This window comes from Natrix helvetica (assembly GCF_964273705.1).
Source record: "Natrix helvetica genome assembly, chromosome: 4".
NCBI classification, from domain to species: domain Eukaryota; kingdom Metazoa; phylum Chordata; class Lepidosauria; order Squamata; family Natricidae; genus Natrix; species Natrix helvetica.
In genome coordinates this window covers 144243330-144264902 of record NC_138550.1, presented here as the reverse complement: position 1 = coordinate 144264902, position 21573 = coordinate 144243330, and the positions used below count along the sequence as shown (strand labels likewise).

Here is a 21573-nt window from a genome sequence, read left to right as displayed (position 1 = left end):
ACTTTTTCTCTCAGTAATGAGTCCAGCTAGTAGTGCTATCCTTTACAAAGGGACGGTTTAAGGAAAGTGTTGGTGGATTGCTCTGGCTTTATTTATCCTTTCACTGAGCATCCCCTTTCTATCAGCAGAAAAACAGCCACAGATTGCTCTGTCTAATGTGGGGTGAGGCTGGGGGAGAAGGCAGATTTTGACAGATGGCTAGACTCAGGAGTTCGTGCATAACACCATATTTATTTTAAGCATTTAGCAGATAAAAGGGTAACTTAATAATCAGTGACTTTTATGATATTGCTGAGTAAAGATCAAGAACAATAAGAACAAAGCACTGAAATGAAGCATCAGGAAGTTGTCCAAAGAAGAAGGTGTTAGACCCACAATTCAAAAATATGGATACATGATTTAAAAAAGGACATGTTCTGAGTTGAATCAAGAAAAGTTTAGTTTTTGGAAGACACCTAGAGTTTCATCACAGAGTTAGATCAGATACATTCCTGGTCTGTGCTAAAACAATCAATACTTTTTCTTGATTTATTTTTGAATTACACTGGTACCTTCTCCTCCATATCAGCAATCACATAAGACACAACAGTCCAAAGAGCAGCACAGAGATTCATTTTGATTGGATCCTGAACCGTCATTGTGTCGCCTTGCGAATGATGAAACCAGAAGTATTTAGTGATATCGTTTCTCAAACTGGCACCTGTGGAGAACAGCACAAAGGTATTTCCTTGTCATGTGAATGTTATAAATTTAGACAGAATCTTTTAGATTGTGTTTCATTAACTCTGAAACAGTAAATCTGTAATCTGATGGTCTGAGGGAAGACAAAGAAATAGAGAAGGAGATAACCTAGAAAAGAAAGGATGGAATCCAGTAGTATCCTCTCAGCTTCTATTGTTACATTTTTCTGAGGTCAGGAAATCCTGTGATCTTGCCAAATCGGAGCTAGGTTGGCAACAGATTAGGATTAAAAACATTCCATACCTCCCAAGTCTTTTCCATGCCTCCTGATCCATTGGGAAATTTATTTTGTTGTCGAAATCAGGGGTCTTCAACCTTGGCAACTTTTAAGACTGGTGGACTTCAACTCCCAGAATTCCTCAGCCAGCTTTGCTTTGCTGGTCTAAACCATGTTTTCTTTAAATTTTAAGCATGACGGTTGGGGAATTCTGGGAGATGAAATCTACACATCTTAAAATTGCCGAGGTTGAGAAACACCAGTCTAAAATTATCTTCTTCCCAGTACTTGGAATGGGAGGAAATCTTAAGACGTTCCACAGGACGATGGGTAGGTTGTAAATCTATGGTTATGACTTTCCTACTTTCCATAAAGTGTGTGAAATATTTTTAAGTCACTCTGTTTTTGTCACTGCATAATGACTTAAATAATTTGTATCAATCTTGCAAAACTAAATGCAAATGCTGGCTAATTATTTTTAAAATATTGATAATTCTATTTATCGTTTTATTATTCCCCATAGACTAATTTTAGGGAATACCGTTCTCAGGGATATTAGACTTTGAAACATGTTCTGAAGTTAAATCTCTTTTGCCATCTGTGCTTGGAAACACTGAGCAAATAACAAAATCCCTCCTCCTCCTCCTCCTCCTCCCCCTCCTCCTCCCCCTCCTCCTCTTCCTCCTCCTCCTCCTCTTCCTGATATTTTAACACCCTGCCCCCCCCCAAAAACCCAAACTCAACCTCGAACAAATACATTATGCAACAAATCCCACCAAAGGAGGGAAAAATGAGACAAATCGAAATTGGCACTCTCACAAAAATGACAAAATTGAAGGAAATAAAATGGACAGATTCATTCATTCCTAGATGTTTGACCCTTAGCCAAAGTGCTTAATTTTTCCTTTACCCTGATGCTAAACGTTTCTCCCCTGAAATAAATGAAAATATGCCTTTGGCTTTGAGTTGCTTAATAACATCCTGGTTAAATTGAAAACATTATTTGCTGCATTCCAAAAAATTCTTGGCATGTGTCATGAATGATATTGTGGTCTGGACCAAAATCGCATCAGCTTCCAAGAGTTTACTGGGGGCTTAATGATTCCATTGCTCAGAGCATCTGCAAAACTGGGAAATATGACACAAATCAGCTCCCAAAAGATGTTGCAATGAAGAAAACTGACAGGAAGCCTGAGATGGTGCCTAAAATATCTGTTTAAGTAGAAGAAGAGTTTCAACCAGATGCCACATGAGCAGTATCAGGCTTCTGTGTAAGGATAATGGGATGGGTTCAAGCCAATGCACAATAATAATTACATTTATTGGTTATTTGGCATCTAAAGGTTGCACTGCATTTCTCTTCAAGTGCTTTAGTATTTTGAAATATGGGATGAATTCATGCCTATTGCACACCATCCTAACAGACAAGCAGAGAATGGGTGGTCTCAAAAGCTGCATTTCAAATGCATCCAAAGGAAAACAGAAGATGAAAAGAGAAATGAAAGCAACTATTAAAATAGCCAGATGGATGGATGGATGGATGAAACCACAAAGTTCCTCATGGGAGATAGAGAAGGAGCATCTTCCTAGGGGAGCCCGGCCAATAGGAGATGCAATATGAGAAAGTGGTTCCCTTCAACTTTCTACTCCCAGGGTACCTGACATTTAGGGCTGAGTATTCTTTCAGTTTTAATTACAGTCAAGGTATATACTTTAAGCTATTTCCTCCTGCATAAGAGAAGGACAGGCAGAATCATTGACAGTGATAGAGGATATATTTAGCAGGTTCTGAAGTGCAAAACCTTGTTTGCTTTTCTTCACATTATTTCTTACTTGTGTCCTAAGATGGTTCTGCATTAAAGCCCCCAGATTCAAATGCATGCATTTAAAGAAAGGGGGCAGAGAGGAAAGACACTTATTTTATCCATTGGTATGCAATCTTCGTCAACATGGAAACATCCAGATGTGTTGGCACTAAAGCTCCCAGAATTCCCAGGTAGTATTTTTAGCCTCCCAGCGTTAATTCTAATATATCAAAAACACCAGGTTTGATTTTTTTTTACATAGAGCCTAATAAATAGAAATATTGTAATAAAACAATCCATGATTTTCATGGAGAAAAAAGTATATTGTCATGTAGAAAATCAATCGATGTAGTTGCTAAGACTTCACACCAATCCGATGGCACGTAATCAATAAAAGGAAGGGAGGGAGGATCATAAAATGTGGGAAAATGCGGTTTGATAAATCTGAATTTGCATTATCTACTGCTTTCAGAAATTAGGGCTAGCAAGCTGTCTTGAATGTTTGAAGAGCATGGAACTCTGGCGAGAGATGTGAGTGTATTGATGTTGAATAGTAAGTAGATGACTAAGCAGCTTCATTTTTAAGTGATTGGGTGTTGGAAAAGCCAAGCCATGTGCCACCCGAACAATGACTATTTGCACTCCAAAGTGCTTGGCACGTTCTACAAAGCCAAGAGATAGCTTATAATGTAATAAGTAAATTAAAACCATTATGCAGGAAGTCATCATCACTGAATGTCAGGCATGCCTCATTCAGTAACCAAGAAAGAAACCTCTCAACTCCATTGTTTAGGAATTAAAAGTACGTTTACTAGTTATGAATAGATAACAGCGAAGTAAAGCAAGGTCTGAGTCAGAAAAGCGCGAAATCATACATATCAAACATTTGCCCAGCTCCCTCCCTTCAACAACCCCCACCCCATTGCCCAATCTGCAAATCCCTTAGGTGTCATGTGGGTTGCATCTCCAAGAAACATCATCAGGTTGGTATGCAGGACGGTTGGCCATCAGCATGCGCAGAAGATGGTGAGAACAAAACTCCCTTGGTGATCTATCACTCCTGTACTATGGTGACCGATCACTCCTTGACTATCACTCCTGTACCATTTATTCCCAGCCCAAATACTATGCCCCCCCCCCCATTGCCATGGCAGCCGAAAGCAAGTAAGCGAAGCAGAGGCTGACACTGAGAGATAGGAATACATTTAATCCAGGGGTGTCCAAACTTGGCAACTTTAAGATTTGTGGACTTCAACTCCCAGAATTCCCCAGCCAGCAGAGCTGGCTGGGGAATTCTGGGAGTTGAAGTCCACAAATCTTAAAGTTGCCAAGTTTGGACACCCCTGATTTAATCAATCAATCAATCTTACCATTTCTCCCTGGTAGTAGCCACATTCTAGTCTTCTGAAGGCTTCAAACAGTGAGAGCGCGAGCGTGAACGAACCCGTAGCACCGGGATTTGAAACCCACCTCTGGCATAGTGGTACCGTAGTAGTGATAGTGATCCTCGGAAATCACTGCCAACATTGGGATCTACATTCTATAACTTTATCGTCTTTTTCAGAGTCCCTGCCTTGATGAATGTTTGTTTATTTAAAAGTTTTATATGGCTGGCCATATGATAAAGCACAACCCTGGTTGGCTCACTACAGGTAGTCTTTGACTTTCAAGTGTTCGTTTAGGGACTGTTCAAAGTTACAACGTATTTATGACGGTTACAGTATTCTGGACTCATGTGAACTTTTGCGACTTTCTGGCAAGCAAAGTCAAATGGGAAACCGAATTCACTTAACAACCGTGTCACTAAATTAACAACTGCAACGATCCACTTAACCACGGCGGCTAGAAAGTTTGCAAAATGGGGCAAAATGCACTTAACAAATGTCTCACTTAACAACATAAATTTTGGACGGCATGCATCATTTTCAATTTTTTGCTTCGGACGCTGCCATCTCTAGAACTGGCATCATTCCATGAGATTAAAGGGAGCCAATTTGTGCCTTCAGCAACAGCCAATACGCTAAGAACGTTTGTCAAATCGAGCCAAAGTGATCAAGAACTTAATGTAGTTCCAGTGCCATTAAATCTGTCACTGAGTCTCCACACTTGAAATTACTGAGGAAAGTAAATGGTGCTTGAGTTATCCTGCTACAGACCTTGAAATAGTTTCCGGCACTGAGTTTATAAATAACACCAGAAGTCCTGCTGTTTTACCTCCTGATTCACTCTTCTCCAAAGCTTTTAAAATTCAAGATTTAAACAAAATGGAGAAAAGGAAAGCACTGATTCAGCTGCCTTGTGGTTAATTAAATGAGGGTTGCCAAAGGGGAAGGAGGAAAAAAAAATATGTTGCGCGTCCAACTTCCCTTTCTGTTTAATCCATTTTTTATTCATTTGCATTGATGCAATAAATAAGTTGAATTATAGCTCAGATTATCACAGTTACTTTGCAGCACAACTTTCGCTTTTGTGTCACAGAATCTGCTGCAGCAGCTGGAGAGAAAAACTAGGCCTCTGTATACAACTGGTGTGAAATCAGGCTTCCGTGAAGGAAGAGGTTTCACTCTACAGCACAAATGTGGGACAGGAATCTAAAATAATTTATCCTAAATTGCTCCCAAGTTAGCCAAAACAAACGTGGGCTTTGTTTTATAAGAACACTCTGGTGGCATTCTCCATTTCTTCCAGGCATTGTAAACAAAGATTTTCTACTATTAAACAGCATGGATTACCCACTGCCAAACTACTGGATTTTGGAGATTTATACAATGGTTAAGTTTCTCTTTTCTTTCATTTCATGCCCTGTATTTTTCAATTCTCTTTCCATCTGGGATAAGATGCAGTACTGTACAAAAATGGTAGAATCTTATCATTTCATACTGTTCTGACTTGGCTTCTCCAAAAAGCACGAAAAGGAAACGCACTATGCAAGGAAAGACTGTGCACAAAGTCTCTGAGATTCACGGACAGATCTTCACTCTCCTGAAACGAATCTAATGACCGAAGGAACAAATTGTTTCCTGCAAAAGCCCACTTCCCTTTAGCTCCTCTTTATATCCTGTGGAAGGGGCCAATCACTTTCCACCTGTAACTTTACTTCCAAGTCTACCAGTGGTGGGTTTCAAAATTTTTTTAGAACCTATTCTGTAGGTATGGCCTATTTTGTGGGTGTGGCTTGGTGGTCATGTGACTGGGTGGGAGTGGCCAACTTGTAAAATGTGGTGAAACTCATTTAACAACACTCTTGCTTAGCAACCAAAATTTTGGGCTCAATTGTGATCATAAGTTCTCTTTCTTTTTCTTCTTTCTTTCTTTCTTTCTTTCTTTCTTTCTTTCTTTCTTTTTTTCTTCCTTCTTTCTTTCTTTCTTTCTTTCTTTCTTTCTTTCTTTCTTTCTTTCTTTCTTATATCTCTCTCTCTCCCCCTCTTTCTTTCCTTCCTTTTTTTTCTTCCTTCCTTCCATTCTTTCTTTCTTGTGTGTCTCTCTCTCCCTCTTTCTTTCTTTCCTTCCTTTCTCTTCCGGCGTTTTTTCCTGCGTTTTTCCTTGAAACCTGCTGTTCCGGCAACCCCAAGGGGACATTCTCCCAGTGGTGACTCAGGCAACTTTCCCTCTTGCCGCAAAAAGAAGCGAAGCCAACTTTATTTATTTGGTTGGTTGGTTCCCGGACTGTGGGAGGCAATCTGACAGCACTTTTTATGCCCGCGGTGACCCATATCATCGCTTGCCTCTCGCCCCATGGCTCTTGCTTGAGATTCCAGCTGATTTTCTCCCAAGCAGCGACCATGGCCACGAGCACCGGGGAACCTCCCGCTCCAGCCTCCCCTGCCCTACTACATTAAGATCCCCGTGCTTCCCTTTCCCCCGCCCTACTACATTAAGATCCCCGTGCTTCCCTGGAAGCACGCAGGCCACACGAGTGAGCAAGCATGTAAGCCCCTCCGATGATCTGAGGGGAGCCAGGAGGACCAAACTGTGCCCAGCTGTCCTCACTCCCTCCGGGCTAAGGTGGGAGCGCCTGAGTCGCCGCTGGGAGAATGTCCCCTTTGGGTTGCTGGGACAGCAAATTTCAAGACAAAACGCAGCTGCTGGAATCACTGCGCCTGCAACTTAATGCTCTCTGAAAAGCCTGTGTTACCGGAGGCAGCAGAAGCAGCAGCAGTGGGTGCCACTGCCATCCCCAGTGTCCAGCGTCCTCCTTGGGAGCCTCGAGTTGCGGCCATTTGCGCGTCTCTCCCAAGCTTCTCTCGGGAGACCAAATGGGAGGCGCCCCACTGGCAGAGCCTTTGGATGGAAGGCAAGTGAAGGGCACAGTAACAGGAGAGACTGGCTGTCCCTGAAGCCAGCTCTCAAGGAAGGAGGCAGAGATGAGGCCCTGGGCTTGCTTCCCTGCTGGGCAATGGGGAGGGGCTTTCTCGCACGCCTTTGGAAAAAGAAAGAAGGCATGTGAGAAAGCCCCCTCCCTGCCCACTGCCCGGATGTGTGAAGGAAGGAATCTGCAGACTCCTTTGCCCTCGGCTACGCGACCTCCTTTCGTTCTCTGCTGCCCGAACGAGTGAAGTAGGCAGACAGAGAATGAAAGGAGGTTGCATAGCCGAGGCAAAGAAGCCTGCAGCTACCATCTGTCACACATTTGCGCAATGGGGGGGGGCTTTCTTACACGCCTTTGGAAAGAGAAAGAAGACATGTGAGAACCCCCCCCCCACTGCCTCTCAGAGGCGGGACAATTGGTGAGCCAGCCAATCAGTGAGCAGTGGGTGGGGTGTGCGAGCGAGTGAGGGGGGAGGCGGGAGGAAGCATTCCAGTACTGTGCCACTGGATGAACAGGCTCAAAAAGGTACGCTAAATTTCACAAACAGGTTCTAGCATACCGATGCGAACTGGCTGAAACCCACCCCTGAAATCTACCCTGATTTCTGAGTTGTTCTTTTCTTCTAGGAGCTCTGTGCATGCGTACACTGGGAACAGGCTCTAACTGTTCCTCTGCCTCACTGCTGTCTAGCTCCGTAGGCACCTGATCACTGCCAGATGACCTTGGCCCCTTCTCTGCCTCCAACGCAGAGCCTTGTTTGAGCCTTCCCCAGACTCCAGGACTGGCCCATGCTCCTCCCCAACCTCCTCACTGTCTGACTCTGCTGTCAACTCCACTGGACGGCCACAACACATATGTATATCATTTATCTCAATATATCACATATATAACTAAAAGTTTAAATGAGCAATAAATGCCATAAATATATAATACAAATATGTACTCAGACAATTTCTTTCTTACCTAAACTAGTTAAATAGTATCTCCAGTACACTGATATATAAAGGATATATTAAGTATTGAATGAAATTTATTTTCTCTACCTGACCAAAAAAATATATCAAGATTTCTAATTTATGAATAATAGCCTTGTTATCTGGAGAAGAAACAAGAATGGACAGATGAATCTATTTCTAGATTATATCATTTCTATATATCTTAATTCTTAGTTTGCTTGCATTCCTACACAATTCCAAATCCACAAGGTTCCAGGTTTTAATGAATCCTGCAAGAAAATTCGCATTTTATTTCCTATATAGTTTCTCATAAAATATTTGTTTAAAAATGTATTGTCTTATTTTTAATTATTTATTATTGTAGCAACTTAGCCCCATAAACTCTGGGCTATTTACAAATATGGAATAATAAAAACTGTTAAAACCTACAACTCCTTAGGCAGTCTGGACAAAAACAACCAAATAATAACCAATCCAATCAAACCAGTATACTGAGTATTTCCACTGTGAGTTGAAATCACTTAAAGCACAGATGTCAAACTCGATCGCATCACATGATGTATCGTGATGTATTACGATGTTTTTTGCCTTTATGGATCCAGGGTGGGCGTGGCCTATGCGTGACCAATTCAGCCTATAGGCCGCCAGTTTTACAGGCCTGATTTTAAAAAAAAACAGAGAACCAGATCGCACTCTGTTTGAAGGCAGCACTACCAGTTCGGGAGAACCGGTCCGAACCGGTAGGAACCCACCACTGATGAGGAGGCATTTCACTGCAATTTATATTCAGCATTTCCCATATATTTGCAAACACCTTGCTCTGCATTTGTCAGGCTTGGTACCTGATGGTAGTTGGCTTTTGTCATAACTTACATTCCTGTCTTGGGAAACTTCAGCTCCCAATATATCTTCCACAGCTCATTACTGGATCAAGGTGAAAGAAGTGAGTCGGTATAGGCAATACAGATATGTAAGTCTAATACCTAGTACATAGTATAATCAGCCTACGAATACATAACTCTCTATCAGTCAGATTGCCAATTGCATGCCACTCAATCTACTCTGCTGTCTTTGATCAATTGATGTTTCATTTATTTTGCACATATTGATATACTTTAACACACAATGTCCTATTGGCCATTCACTGTGGGCATGATTGGTTCTTATTATTTATCATTTACATTGAACACTTTGATGTTTAGTCAAAGTGCCAAAACTTTGGTTAGAATTCCAGGGATTTGACATTTCTCTGCCTCCCAGTCTTGTTCTTCTTGACTCACATGCTACTTTTAAATTTTATTTTAAGTATCTTAGTCCTTTGAAGCTGCCATATTCATTGCTTAGCAGCCTATTTGCAGAGTGTTGAGAACTTTTGCCCACTCTTTTCCTTTTACAACCCAGATGCAGTCCCTAAAATTTCCTAACATCTTGAAAGTTTCCTTCTGCTTTAATTCTATTTAGCTAAAGTATATTAATTCCAGCAGTATTCAGGGAGACATCTATGTAGGCTTTTTTTTGGTCAACAATATTGAAGCACTGTTGCCTTGCGATGCTCAGTTTACTAATCTACTCTAAAACTCCTAAAATTCTTGGTGATATCTCAGTTGATGATTAATCAGGTCAGAGCGTATTTAGTTTTGCAAAATTAAACAGGTCCAGTAAGACATGCACATTTTACTTAACTAATAAAACAGAAGGTTTTTAAAATACTAATAATAGAATTTTAGATATCCTTTTCAAGAAGAAATAACACTGTAAAAATGACCTTACTGCATTTATGTTGTTGAAGATTCAGCGAAGTTATTGCCTTTTAAAAATATATTGTTCCATTTCATTAAGATGCAATTATGGAAGCAAAATTAATTTGAAATTTAATATTTTCAGATGCTTATATTCTATCTTTATCAAATGGGAGTTAACTTCTGGACCAAAAAGAAAGGGCTTACAGCCAAAAGACTTTCTGTTTGGCATGGAAAGGCAAACAAATGGGTCAACTACTAAGTAGTTTGCAGTATTGATTAATATAGGTGAATGGAATGGAATGAATCACGTTTCAGTTTATTAACATATGTTTTAAATATGTTTGTGTTTTGTTTTACAGATGTTTTTGTTACTTTTCAGTTTTTTTACTTTTGGTGCCTGCCACATAGCGTCCCTAGACTTAATTTTCAATATGAAAGACAGAAATATAATTGGATAATTGATGTAGCAGTCCCTGGAGAGAGCAGAAGAGAAGAAAGAATAGGAGAAATTAAAAAAAGACAAAGATTTGCAAATAGAAATGAAACAACTGTGGCAAAAAAAGGAAAAATAGTGCCAACAATAATAGGTGCCTTGGGTGCAATCCCAAAATAACTGTGCACCACTTGAATACCCTCAACATTGACAAAATTATCATCAGTCAATTGCGAAAGGTAGCTTTACTTAGAACAGCTCACATCCTGCAACAATGTCTATAATATCATCCAACAATAACATTTGCTTGTCCTAGGACCTAGGTGATTGGATGGATACATGTGACAAATCCAGTTTAAACAACTGGCTGACCGTGCAATTAAAAGAGGGAGTCAAGCTATTCTCCAAAGCACCTGAGGGCAGCACAAGAAGCAGTGGATGGAAACTAATCAAAGAGAGAAGCAACCTAGAACTAAGGAGAAATTTCCTGACAACAACAGTTAATTACAACAATTAATCAGTGGAATGATTTGCTTCCAGAAGCTGTGAATGCTCCAACACTGGAAGTTATTATGAAGAAATTGGACAACTATTTGTCTGAAGGGGTATAGGGTTTCCTGCCTAGACAGGGGGTTGGACTGGAAGGCCTCCAAGGTCCCTTCCAATTCTGTTATGCTATTCTATTCTAATTCTATTCTATTCACAACAACAATAATGACAACAACAAAACAGCAGGATCAAACCAGGGCTACATAGATGATGGTTCAACCTAGTTGGATCTCCTTCTGGTTTAGAACTCATTTTTCTCCAAAATAAAGTGTTCAAAAATGCTCTGTGTCACAATTTTTATTTCATTCTGTGGAATAAAAGATTGCATTTTCTTGTAGAAAAAGCCTGGACCTCAGCATTTTATAGAATCTATTTAGAGAATGTACGGTTGGAAGGGATCCAGTGCATAATGTCACAGCAATAAACCAATAGATGGAACATTTTGTCACAGATAAGTCTTCATGAACATGTGAGTCTTTTGAATATCCTTGAATCTATTCATTCTTCTTTTAGGGGTTGTTTTTGTTTGCTAATGTTCTGTTTACTCAGCAAGTCCCAGCAAAGACGGTCAAAACTAAATCTCGAAATTTGCTGTGTGACAATTACTAATTTCTTGCAGCCTGCTTTACATAATTGTACTTGACTAAAGACAAACGTGTGTTAAATTGGATCACTGACGATTTGGCAGCTTAAGGACAACATAATAATCAAATCAATCAGTTGCAATGGTTAGTTTGTGGGCCTTTTCTCACCAAAGACAAATGTTTGATGGTTTTCTCTGTTGCTAGCAACTGTCTCTAAAGTCCAGTGGAAGAGAAATATCACAATTCATTACAAGAGAATTCATGGCAGAATTCTTTCTATCTTCCTAAGGAAAGCTAGTAAATTAAGCAAATCATGTATTGACTACAATAAAATAAAATCATAAAAGGAAATTGACTTTTATACCTAATCGCTATTTTCCCCATCTCCTCTAATGGGTTTCAAATAGGTACTATGATGCTGTGATTCAAGATGCTGTAAAGACATGTTGATGTTACTATTCAATATATGGTTGGCCAGAGCATAGGATAGAAAAGGCTGCAGATTCAATCATGTCCATCTTCACCATCCACCTTGGGTCTTTGTAACTCAGTCTGTGCATAGTTCTTGCACCTACTGTTGAGACTGAGACTGAGATATGAAGACCAGATGTGGGTGATGGAGCAAAAAAAAATTCAGTCTGTGGAGTCTGCAAGAGAATGGGAGTCCTTCTGGGTGGCCTCCAGAACCTCTGGAAGTTGTGTGAGAGGGTCAAGCTCTTGCAGGGCCTCTGGAACCAGTGGTGAAATTCAATTTTTTTTAGTTATGTGGGTGTGACTTGGTGGGCATGGCTTGTTGGGCATGGCAGGGGAAGGATACTGCAAAATTTCCATTCCCACCCCACTTCAGGGGAAGGATACTGCAAAATCTCCATTCCACTCTACTCTAGGGCCAGCCAGAGGTGGCATTTGCCAGTTCTCTGAACTACTCAAAATTTCCGCTACCGGTTTTCCAAAACCTGTCAGAACCTGCTAGATTTCACCCCTGTCTGGAACTCCTCAAAATCATGCAAGAATGGGGAACAATTTAGTGTGGTTTTAGTGTGCACATGGGCATCCTTTGAAGCTGCTTCAAGAACAAAGGTGGTATGACCTGGAGCAGCCCCAAGTAAGCCACGGGGGCCTGTCAACAGAAAGAAAACACCCCCTGAGAGTAAACAGAGTGCACAGATCTTGGGAAACGCTGCCAGAGAACTTGCACCATTCCCCAAGGCTCATGTGAATTTCAGATTTTCAAAACAACTTAATATATGTTCTTCCAATGAAAACAAGATATGTTTGTTTGTCGTGTGTGTGTATTAAACATACTTAACATTTTTTTCTTAGTTCTCTAAGTGCTAGGCAATTAAAACTGCTCCACAGCATATAGTTTATCAGATGTGCAAACTCTTGTCATGTAAGTGGCTTAGGGAAGTTTGTGTGGTTCATGGAAGTGGGCGAAATGCTAAAGAAAACATGCCAATCTTTTTGTAGTATTTCCAGAAATTAAGTCTCCAAATTCTGCTTCCAGAATTTTGGACTTACAGTTTGTGGTGGGGAGTTGAGAATGATAGAGGTCTGGATGTAGGCTGGGAAATGTGAGTTAAAATGTTTAGTCAGCCAGTTTATTCCTAATAAGGATAACAGGAGTGATTCAGTCATGCATTACTAGTTAAAACCACGTGGAAGTTATATATGAAAGGGTGTGAGATCATGGTCACCACTTGGGTCCCATGGATACCATTTATTTTATCCTTAAATTATAATATTAAGGTTAGGAGTACAATTGGTACCGTTGAGTCAGTTTGGCTGGGAATATTTTCTCTCTTCCCTCCCTTCTCATTTTCCTTTTCATTAGAACATAAGATCTATGTTGGATCACACCACAGTCTTCTCTTATCCAGTTCTATGTACCAATCACTGCCGAACAGATTATAAAAAGAAAACTATAAGAAGAGAAAACTAAATAAATGTCCAGAGAAGAAAAGTATAGCCCAGAAAAATATTAAAATGCTGATAGGACCTGTTTAGAACAGAGTTAAAATGTGGAGTCCTTGGTGTTTGTATTTTGTATTTTACTTGCAGATGTTTCATCACCCAACTAGGTAACATCACCAGTGCTGACTATGGGAAGACTGAGAGCTAATTTTTGTATAGTGGTTAAATCAGAGAAACTGGAGACAGGAGGCCCATCAGCCCAAAACCAGGTGGGTGACCTTGGAACAGTCGTTTTCTTTCAGCTCTAGGAAGGAGGCATACCGTTTCTGAAAAGCATTGCCAAGAAAACTGCAGGGACTTGTCCAGGCAGTGTCCAAAAAATTGACCCAATTGAATAGAAGAAAAGAAATGGGAAAATTATGAGTAGGTTCATATCATGGTAATCTCAGTCTAGGATATAAATTGTATATAGTTGCTGCCTTTAAAAAATGGCTCTGAAACTGCAATTTGTACATAACAGGATTGGCTGGCAGGCAGTTAAATCATGATGTTCCCATGTTTTGTTAGATGGATTGCATCAGTTGCCTTCTCTGATCAATTTTAGTCCTGCTTTGATTTTTTTTGAAGCTCTAAAACAGGAGTGTCAAACTCAAGGCCCGCATGCCGAATCTGACCCATGCGGTGCTTAGATTTCGCCTGCGGGGCCACCCTGGAAGCAGCAAAGGACCAACCCCTGGTGCCTCTGCCAGTGAAAATGCAGCTTGGGAGCCCTTGTGAGGTCCATTTTCACTGGCAGAGGTTTGCAGGAAGCCGTCACAGCCGAAAACGAAGCTTGGAGCCCATTTTTGCTGGCAGAGCACTTGGGCCACTACAGGCTACCCTGACATGAGTCACACCAAGCTGGCCATGCTCACCATGGCCACACCCCCCCCCCGAGGTCAAACACAACCCTGATGTGGCCCTCAATGAAATCGAGTTTGACAGCCCTGCTCTAAAAGGCTTGGAACCAGCTTTCCTGAAAGATTAACCTCTTCCTTATAAATGTATCTGATATCTTCTTCAAGATGTCTGCTCTGAGTATCCCTGCCAAAGAAGTGAGATGCAGTGGTATCTGCAGAAAGCTTCAAAACTGCCAAGGTGGCAATTGTGACACCAAAGCCCTGTCCATTTATGTGTATGCAATGTTGACTCGTACACAAAATTGCAATGCCAAGACTCTCATATGCCTTAGGAACTGGATCATGGAAGCAGTGGGAAAGTACACAAAGCTTTATTTGTGCACGTGCGGGATTAGATTGTGCACATGAACCCCCCCCCACCACTGCCACTGGTCCATAGAGCCAAAAAAGGTTGGGGACCATTGCTGTAGACACTACCGTTGCTGTAATGTCAAACTGGCAGCCCACAGGCTGGATGTATCCCGCACAGGCCACGCTCACCCCAGCTCCGTGAATGGGTTAGAGTTACATTGCGAAACATCAACGTGCTGCTGTGAGTTTGACACCTGTGCTGTAGAGCATTTGAAACCGACTAAGATCAGGTTGCTTCAAGACTTGGCTAATCCTCTTTGAGTTTAGGATCTAAATGGCTATGAAATGCGTGATTCCCCAATATAGAGAAATCTATATTGGTCAGGACAGAGTTAAGAATTTGAACTAACACGGAGGATAGAAGGAAATGGGGAAGAAGAATACTATGTAAACTTATACATTTTAATTTGAAGCCTACAATTTAATACTTGGGCTCTACTTGGATTTTAATATTATTTTATATTTATTCTTTGATTGCAAACTACTGATAAAACTTGCATTATAGGATGAATAGGAGTAAACCAATAAATTAGTAATGTCTAGCCAGTTTTTAAACAATTGATTTGACATGTTATGACGCCTTTAAAGGAATGCCTTTATTCCAAATTCCTCTGACACTCTGACATGAAATATTAGTGGACATAGAATTATACATGTTAATCTGATCTGGTAATGACCTGGAGAAGATCAGATTATTATATAAGAATCAGGTATGGGAATGTTAGCAAAATATATAGACCGGCATGGGTGGGAGGTTAAGAATCTTCCCCCTTCAAGGAACATTTCTCACACAAGCAGGTATTAAATTCAATATGCAATCCTTAAAGTATCTTGGTTCAGATACAGAATTTTTCAGTAGTCCTGCTTTTTCTTCTTCTTCTTGCTGGGAGATCCTTGTGAGGTCCAGCAGCCAGAATATTTAGCCATAACAAGGTCACATTGCCTGGGTGCACCACAAGGAGGCTAGTCTACATTGTATACTGGCCATAGGTTTAACCACCCCCACTTTTTTTTTGAAGATGGGAACCACATCAGCTTTTTTCCAGTCCTCTGGCAGTTCCCCAGTGCTCCAAGATCTCTGAAAGATATAGTTCAGTGGTTCTGAGATCTCGTCTGCCATTTTCTTCAGAACCCTGGGGTGTAATCCATAAGGTCCTGGTGATTTGAGCTCATCTAGGGTAGACAGCTGCTCACTTACCATTTTCTTCCCTATTTTAGGGAATGTGTTCCTAATCTGTTTTTTGTTATGCTGTTTTTGATAGGTTGGACTGTTTTTTTCCGTTTGTGTAAAGACAGTTGCAAAAAAAATGAGTTAAGTAGTTCTGCTTTCCCCCTGTTGCTTGTCACTTGCCACTTTCTGCCAGCAACGGACCAATTGTTTCCTTGACTTTTTTCTTGTTTTTAACATGTTGGAAGAACCTTTTTTTGTTTTTGTCACAAGCCTTTGCTCATTGTGAGAATTAGCTTCCCTCCCTTCATCTTTACAGGCTTGGCTATTAATTGCCCAATTCATATTGAACCAGTATGTTTTTTTTTATAGAATTACTTTCCTGGTGAATTTTAGGGAATGTTTATAAACTACAGTCCTTTCAAATAGTAAAATCAAACATTCTCCATGTCTTCTCTTAACCTAGCTGAAGATTCTTTTGCTTGAGTTTTCTTGGGAAGTGTAAAGAAAAGATTGAAATACGTGATCAGCAAGACAAATTCACATGTGTGTGTTTCAAAAATCATGGCTATTGAATTGTTGAAACACGATTGCTTGTAATAAATATGCAATATGCAGTGTTTTATAATTGTAGGACAGTGCTTATGTCAGAGATCTACTTCTTAACGTTCAGTGCTTTAATGTGTTTATTTCTCTCTTTTGTTTTCTCTTTCCTCATCACCATCCCACACACAGACACATGGACGGACAGACGGACACACATTCTGCATATGTATGTTTGTGTATATAATAGACATGTGTATGTAAAATAGTTAGATACATAACCACACACAGAGTTGCACTCATTTGGTTCATTACAGTTACTCCAAAAGCTGTATATATTACGTTCTCTAGTTTCAAAGGTAACTACTAATAGAATAGATCTCAGCCTTGCAGATTCTTCTAATTTATTAGTCATAAATAGTTCCATGTATAAATAGTAACAATTAGTGTGTTGTTGCTGTTTATTTGGCTCATAATGAAAGAAATGCCAGATTTGTTTAAAGGATGACCAGAATTCACACAAGTTTAAATTTTTCCAGAGTTGGTTAGTAAGTCAGCAAAGCCCAAAAATGACAATGCTGATTATTCATTGGTGTCTGGGAAAAACATTAATGATTCTTCCCATAACCTGCAAGGCTGAGTTCATTTAGAAATAGGAAGTGAAGCTCTATTAGTGTTGCAGAAAATGAAATTGGACAGCTCAGTCAGATGAAAGGTGATTTTGGAATTTCTGGTTAATGTAAGTTTTTTTTACACACACAAACAGACATACCCAGAGACATGCAGAAGACCTTGTGGAAGCTGTTGTGCGAAGCGGTACAGACGGCAATCTGTTGGAACACACACCGCAGACACGAAATACTTCAAAATCCCAGCATTCTCACCAAGTTGAACTCCCAAACACATATCAACGGCAGTAAAAAGTAATAATGAAATTGAATTCTTGAAATTAGAACTTTTCTATTAAATTATGGTTTCAGGAGAAATATCTGCTCTTTCAAGAAAGCATGAGTATGGGACATAGTTTGGAGTTATCTATTAAAGTGGAGAAAAATTTATATGGAACCCAAAAAGGGCAGCTCCAATCTTCCATGCTTTTCAGAAGCAAGATAGAAGTATTTTAGGTAGTCTTTTTCTACCCTATGATGCAAGAACCATAAATGTGTGTTTAGGGATGAAAGCACTGTAAAGTGTCAGGAACTTTTGGTCATTTACTGTACTCTATTCCTGTGATTAAACTTACTTCTGTTTCATGATCCAGCTCATGCCTTGAAAAGTCCAGGATGAAAATGTGAAATACTTTTTAACACAAAGGGTTCAGATCACTTATAGCTGGAAGCCCATCCATATGTATGAAGTTAAGTCCTAAATGGAGAGAAGACTTCTCCATTCTTTCTGTAGTTGAGGGTAGGCTTATAAACCAAATCTTTCCAGAACTAGTTCCATCATCTTAACAACTACACCCAACTTGATTTTGGAATGATAGTTGAAGGGGTAAACCACCACCTGTAAGATGTAAGATAGCCTGGCTAGGTGGCTCAGTGGCTAAGACACTAAGCTTGTCAGCCAGAAAAGTTGGCAGTTCGAATCCCTAATATAGTTCTTCTGCGTGAGCAGGGGGTTGGACTAGATGACCTCCAAGGTCCCTTCCAACTCTGTTACTGTTAATGTTGATGAAGAAGAGATATAAAGAGACACCATTCAACAGAGAAGATGGCAAAGAACCAATACTGCTTGGATGTCTCTGGCAGAAGGCTCCAGAGAACTAATACTATATTCTTATCACCAGGAATCCCTATTTAGTCTTTGTAATAAACAACAATTCTGGCTATTCAGTGGTGATATGCTGTGATCTTTTCAATTGTTGCTGACATTCTCCTCTTACCATTTCAGGTGAGGATGCTAAAATGTAATGATATTCAGGAAGTCATTGAAAAGTTTGAAAATTCTACCAGGCCTTGGGGTAGAGTGGATGAGCCACTATAATTTGTTTCATTATTATTTAGAGTTTATCTTCTAAAGATGATATAAACATTTTAAATGCACCTCATTTTTGATGTAAGTTGCCCAGAGTCTAACTGAATGAAGGACTAAATGAATACAGAAGTTACATAATTTTGCCACATTTGGAAGACTAAAATTTATCCACCTCTGGCATAGGTTTCAGTGAGTTCTATTGGGAAAACCAACTGGAGTGAATGTCCCAGATCTTTACAGGATTAGGGTTGGGTAAATCACTGTCTAAAGTGAGTTCTGTCTCCAAGGGCTGCTTTTCAGAATTTGGTGTGATGGTGAGTAAGGATAAGATAAAAATGTTATAAATAAATATCCCTGTGAGAAGTGGTAATAAATCGTTCTAGACAACCTTCCTTTTATTCTGTTAATAGTACTTGTCATTTTGAGAGAGGAAATTATGCCTTCTCTTCTCTTCCAGTGAATGTAGCAATTTAAAATGGATTAGACTGAAAGGAGATATTGCCTGAGTAGAAAGGGTGAATGGAAGGTCAGAGAGCTATTGTGCCTTTCTACTACAGAAGTTCCCTTGTGGGAAAGGGAGTTGCTCAGCATTAATAACCTCATTCTTGCTACAATGAACTGCTCACCTTCAGTATTATTGGCTTCTCCATTCTTCTTACCAAAGACCTGCAATCTTAGGGATGTTCCGGAATCCCCGGGTAGATTTAGACTAGCTTTATGTTTGTATCTTGTCACCGTTTTTCCAGTCTCAAAATAAAGAGAGGAATGGGTAGAAATGGTATTCTTCTACTCATAGTCACTTGCCAGGATTTGATTCTGTTTTTTCATAATAGGAAGGGAAATGATTCAACATCCTTTCATCTTTTCTAGAATTCTCAAAGCAGCCATGTCTTTTTTTAAAAAAAACACCTAGCGTTACTTCAAAAGTTTCAATGGCGGCTTCAGAAAGCATGTGCACACATGGCCACTTTGTCTGGGAAAACGTTTCCACGAAGCTATTTTATTTATTAGATTTGTAAAGTTGCTCAAATCAAAAGCAACTCTATAGCCTGTACCTAGTTGGCTACTCAAACAAGAACCCTACAGCTGCAAACGACTTTTTTCAAAGGATTTGCAAAACCCGGTTTCCGCTTCCCCTATGGGCAGAAGTGCCATTCAGAAGACCATGTGCTGCTGGGAGACTAAATAAATGTTTTTAATGAGTCTCTGGAGAACAAACTTTTACTGTGCATCCCATTAATGTAGCCTTCAGTAGCTTGTCCTATATAGGATAGTTGTGTTTGTATAGCATGGCTTCAGGAGAACTATTGAATATTCTGTGCATTGATTATCGCTTGGCTACAGGTAAATAATATGGAGGGTCAGGGGTGAAATTCAGCAGGTTCTGACAGGTTCTGGAGAACAGGTAGCGGAAATTTTGAATAGTTCGGAGAACTGGCAAATACCACCTCTGGCTTGGCCCAGAGTGGGGTGGGAATGGGGATTTTGCAATATCCTTTCCCTGCCACGCCCACCAAGCCACGCCCACAGAACCGGTAGTAAAAAAAATGAATTTCACCACTGCGAAGGGTCCAATTACTGGTTCAGGCTTCATGTTGGTCACAGTTATTTGTAAGTTGTTTATCTGATTTGTGATATATCGCAATTGCTACCATACAGTAAGGAAATTGTGACTATATAAACTACTTGTGCAGTTAATGACATAGTTTAAATTGATATGGAAACAGGGCTGAAAACAACCTCTATTGCAGGGGGTAGAAATGAACCAGATTGATAAATAATTCAAGCACTGTCAGCAGCTTCTTAGAAAAAGAACCAAGTTTTTATCAGGAAAGACCTAGCCTTTCCATAGTCCTGGAAACTTGCAGGTGGGCTGAAGAGAACTGACCAATCACCAAGCCTGATATTACGGTAGATAACGCATTATGTAACCCAGCCATCATACTATTAAGGAGCTAGATGGTTGTACTCACCAGAGTTCTGAACAATTTTAAACAGATACCAATCCACTATGCACAGTCTACCTGTGACATAATTAAACATGTACCAATACCAGCAACTATGAACTATGGTGCTGGAGTAGACTCCTGTGAGTCCCTTGGACTGCAAGTTGATCAAACTGGTCAGTCCTAGAGGAGATCAAACCTGACTGCTCTTTGGAAGGCCAGATCCTGAAGATGAAACTCAAATACTTTGGCCACCTAATGAGAAGGAAGAAATCCCTGGAGACAAGCCTAATGCTGGGAAAGATTGAGGGCAAAAGAAGAAGGGGACAACAGAGAATGAGGTGGCTGGATGGAGTCATTGAAGCAGTAAGTATGAGCTTAAATGGACTCCAAAGGATTGGAGAGGACAGCAAGGCCTGGAGGAATGTTGTTCATGGGGTCGAGATGGGTCAGACATGACTTCACAACTAACCACAACAAAATACCAGCAATACTGCTGAATCTCCCTTTCTCACTTTATCTGTGTCTTTTTTTCTAACCGTTTTTATTTATTTAATTAAACAGAACAGAAAAAGAAAATGAGAAGAAAAAGAAAGCAAAATAATAAAACTATATTATAGATGAGAGAGATTCTTATACATATGTATATACTTGTATCTAAAATTTTATAGCTTCAGTAGAAGATGATAATCTTTCATTATTGTTGATGTAAGCCTCTTAGAGACCAATGGCCAGAACATCAAAAAAGATCATTCACAATACACAAACAAACAAATAATCATTTATATGTAATTTATGCCTGTTAACAAGTGATTCATCAATAATCTTCTCTGCTTCTGTAATTTTCAGGTTCCTATTTGGATGGTCGAGCTATGTAGAGCTAGTTTGATATAGTGATTAAGGCATCCAGCTAGAAATCAAGAAACAGTAAATTCTAATTCTGCCTTAGATATGAAAGCTAACTGGGTGGGTGACTTTGGGCCAGTTATCTACTTCAGCCCAACCACTTCACAGGATTGTTGTTATGGAGAACATACAATGAGGAAAGAATATTACATATATTCACCTTTTATAAACGTAATAAAAATGGAGTATAATTAAAAAAGGAATGAATGAATGAGAAAGAAAAAGAAGAAAAAGAATTATACTCAGAAATATGAGAACAATTTCTAACTTGTTAAATTTAACAGGATTTTGTCTTGCTCTTTGTAATGGTATCGCTGCTTGCTAACTAAATAAAAACACTGAAACTTATTTTGAATGTTTGAGCTCATACTGTCTCCATGGATTACTAAAAGCACTATGAGTGCACTATGAAGAATTACCTCAGAAACAAGCAGCTGCAAATTAAGCAAGAGTGTTACTTAGTTAAGTATTTA

At 39.8% G+C, this 21573-nt stretch overlaps 1 protein-coding gene across 3 annotated transcripts in view; it reads right to left on the bottom strand.

Annotated features, from left to right (window-relative positions):
• Positions 1 to 211: 211 nt before the first annotated feature.
• CPQ (carboxypeptidase Q) overlaps positions 212 to 21573 on the bottom strand; it is a 638038-nt gene continuing 616676 nt past the window's right edge. For all 3 annotated transcript variants that reach the window (XM_081952159.1, XM_081952161.1, XM_081952160.1), the window contains exon 8: positions 212 to 700. In XM_081952159.1, the coding sequence (XP_081808285.1) occupies positions 540 to 700 (161 nt within the window). In that variant the 3' untranslated portion in view covers positions 212 to 539. The remainder of the gene's footprint in view (positions 701 to 21573) is intronic.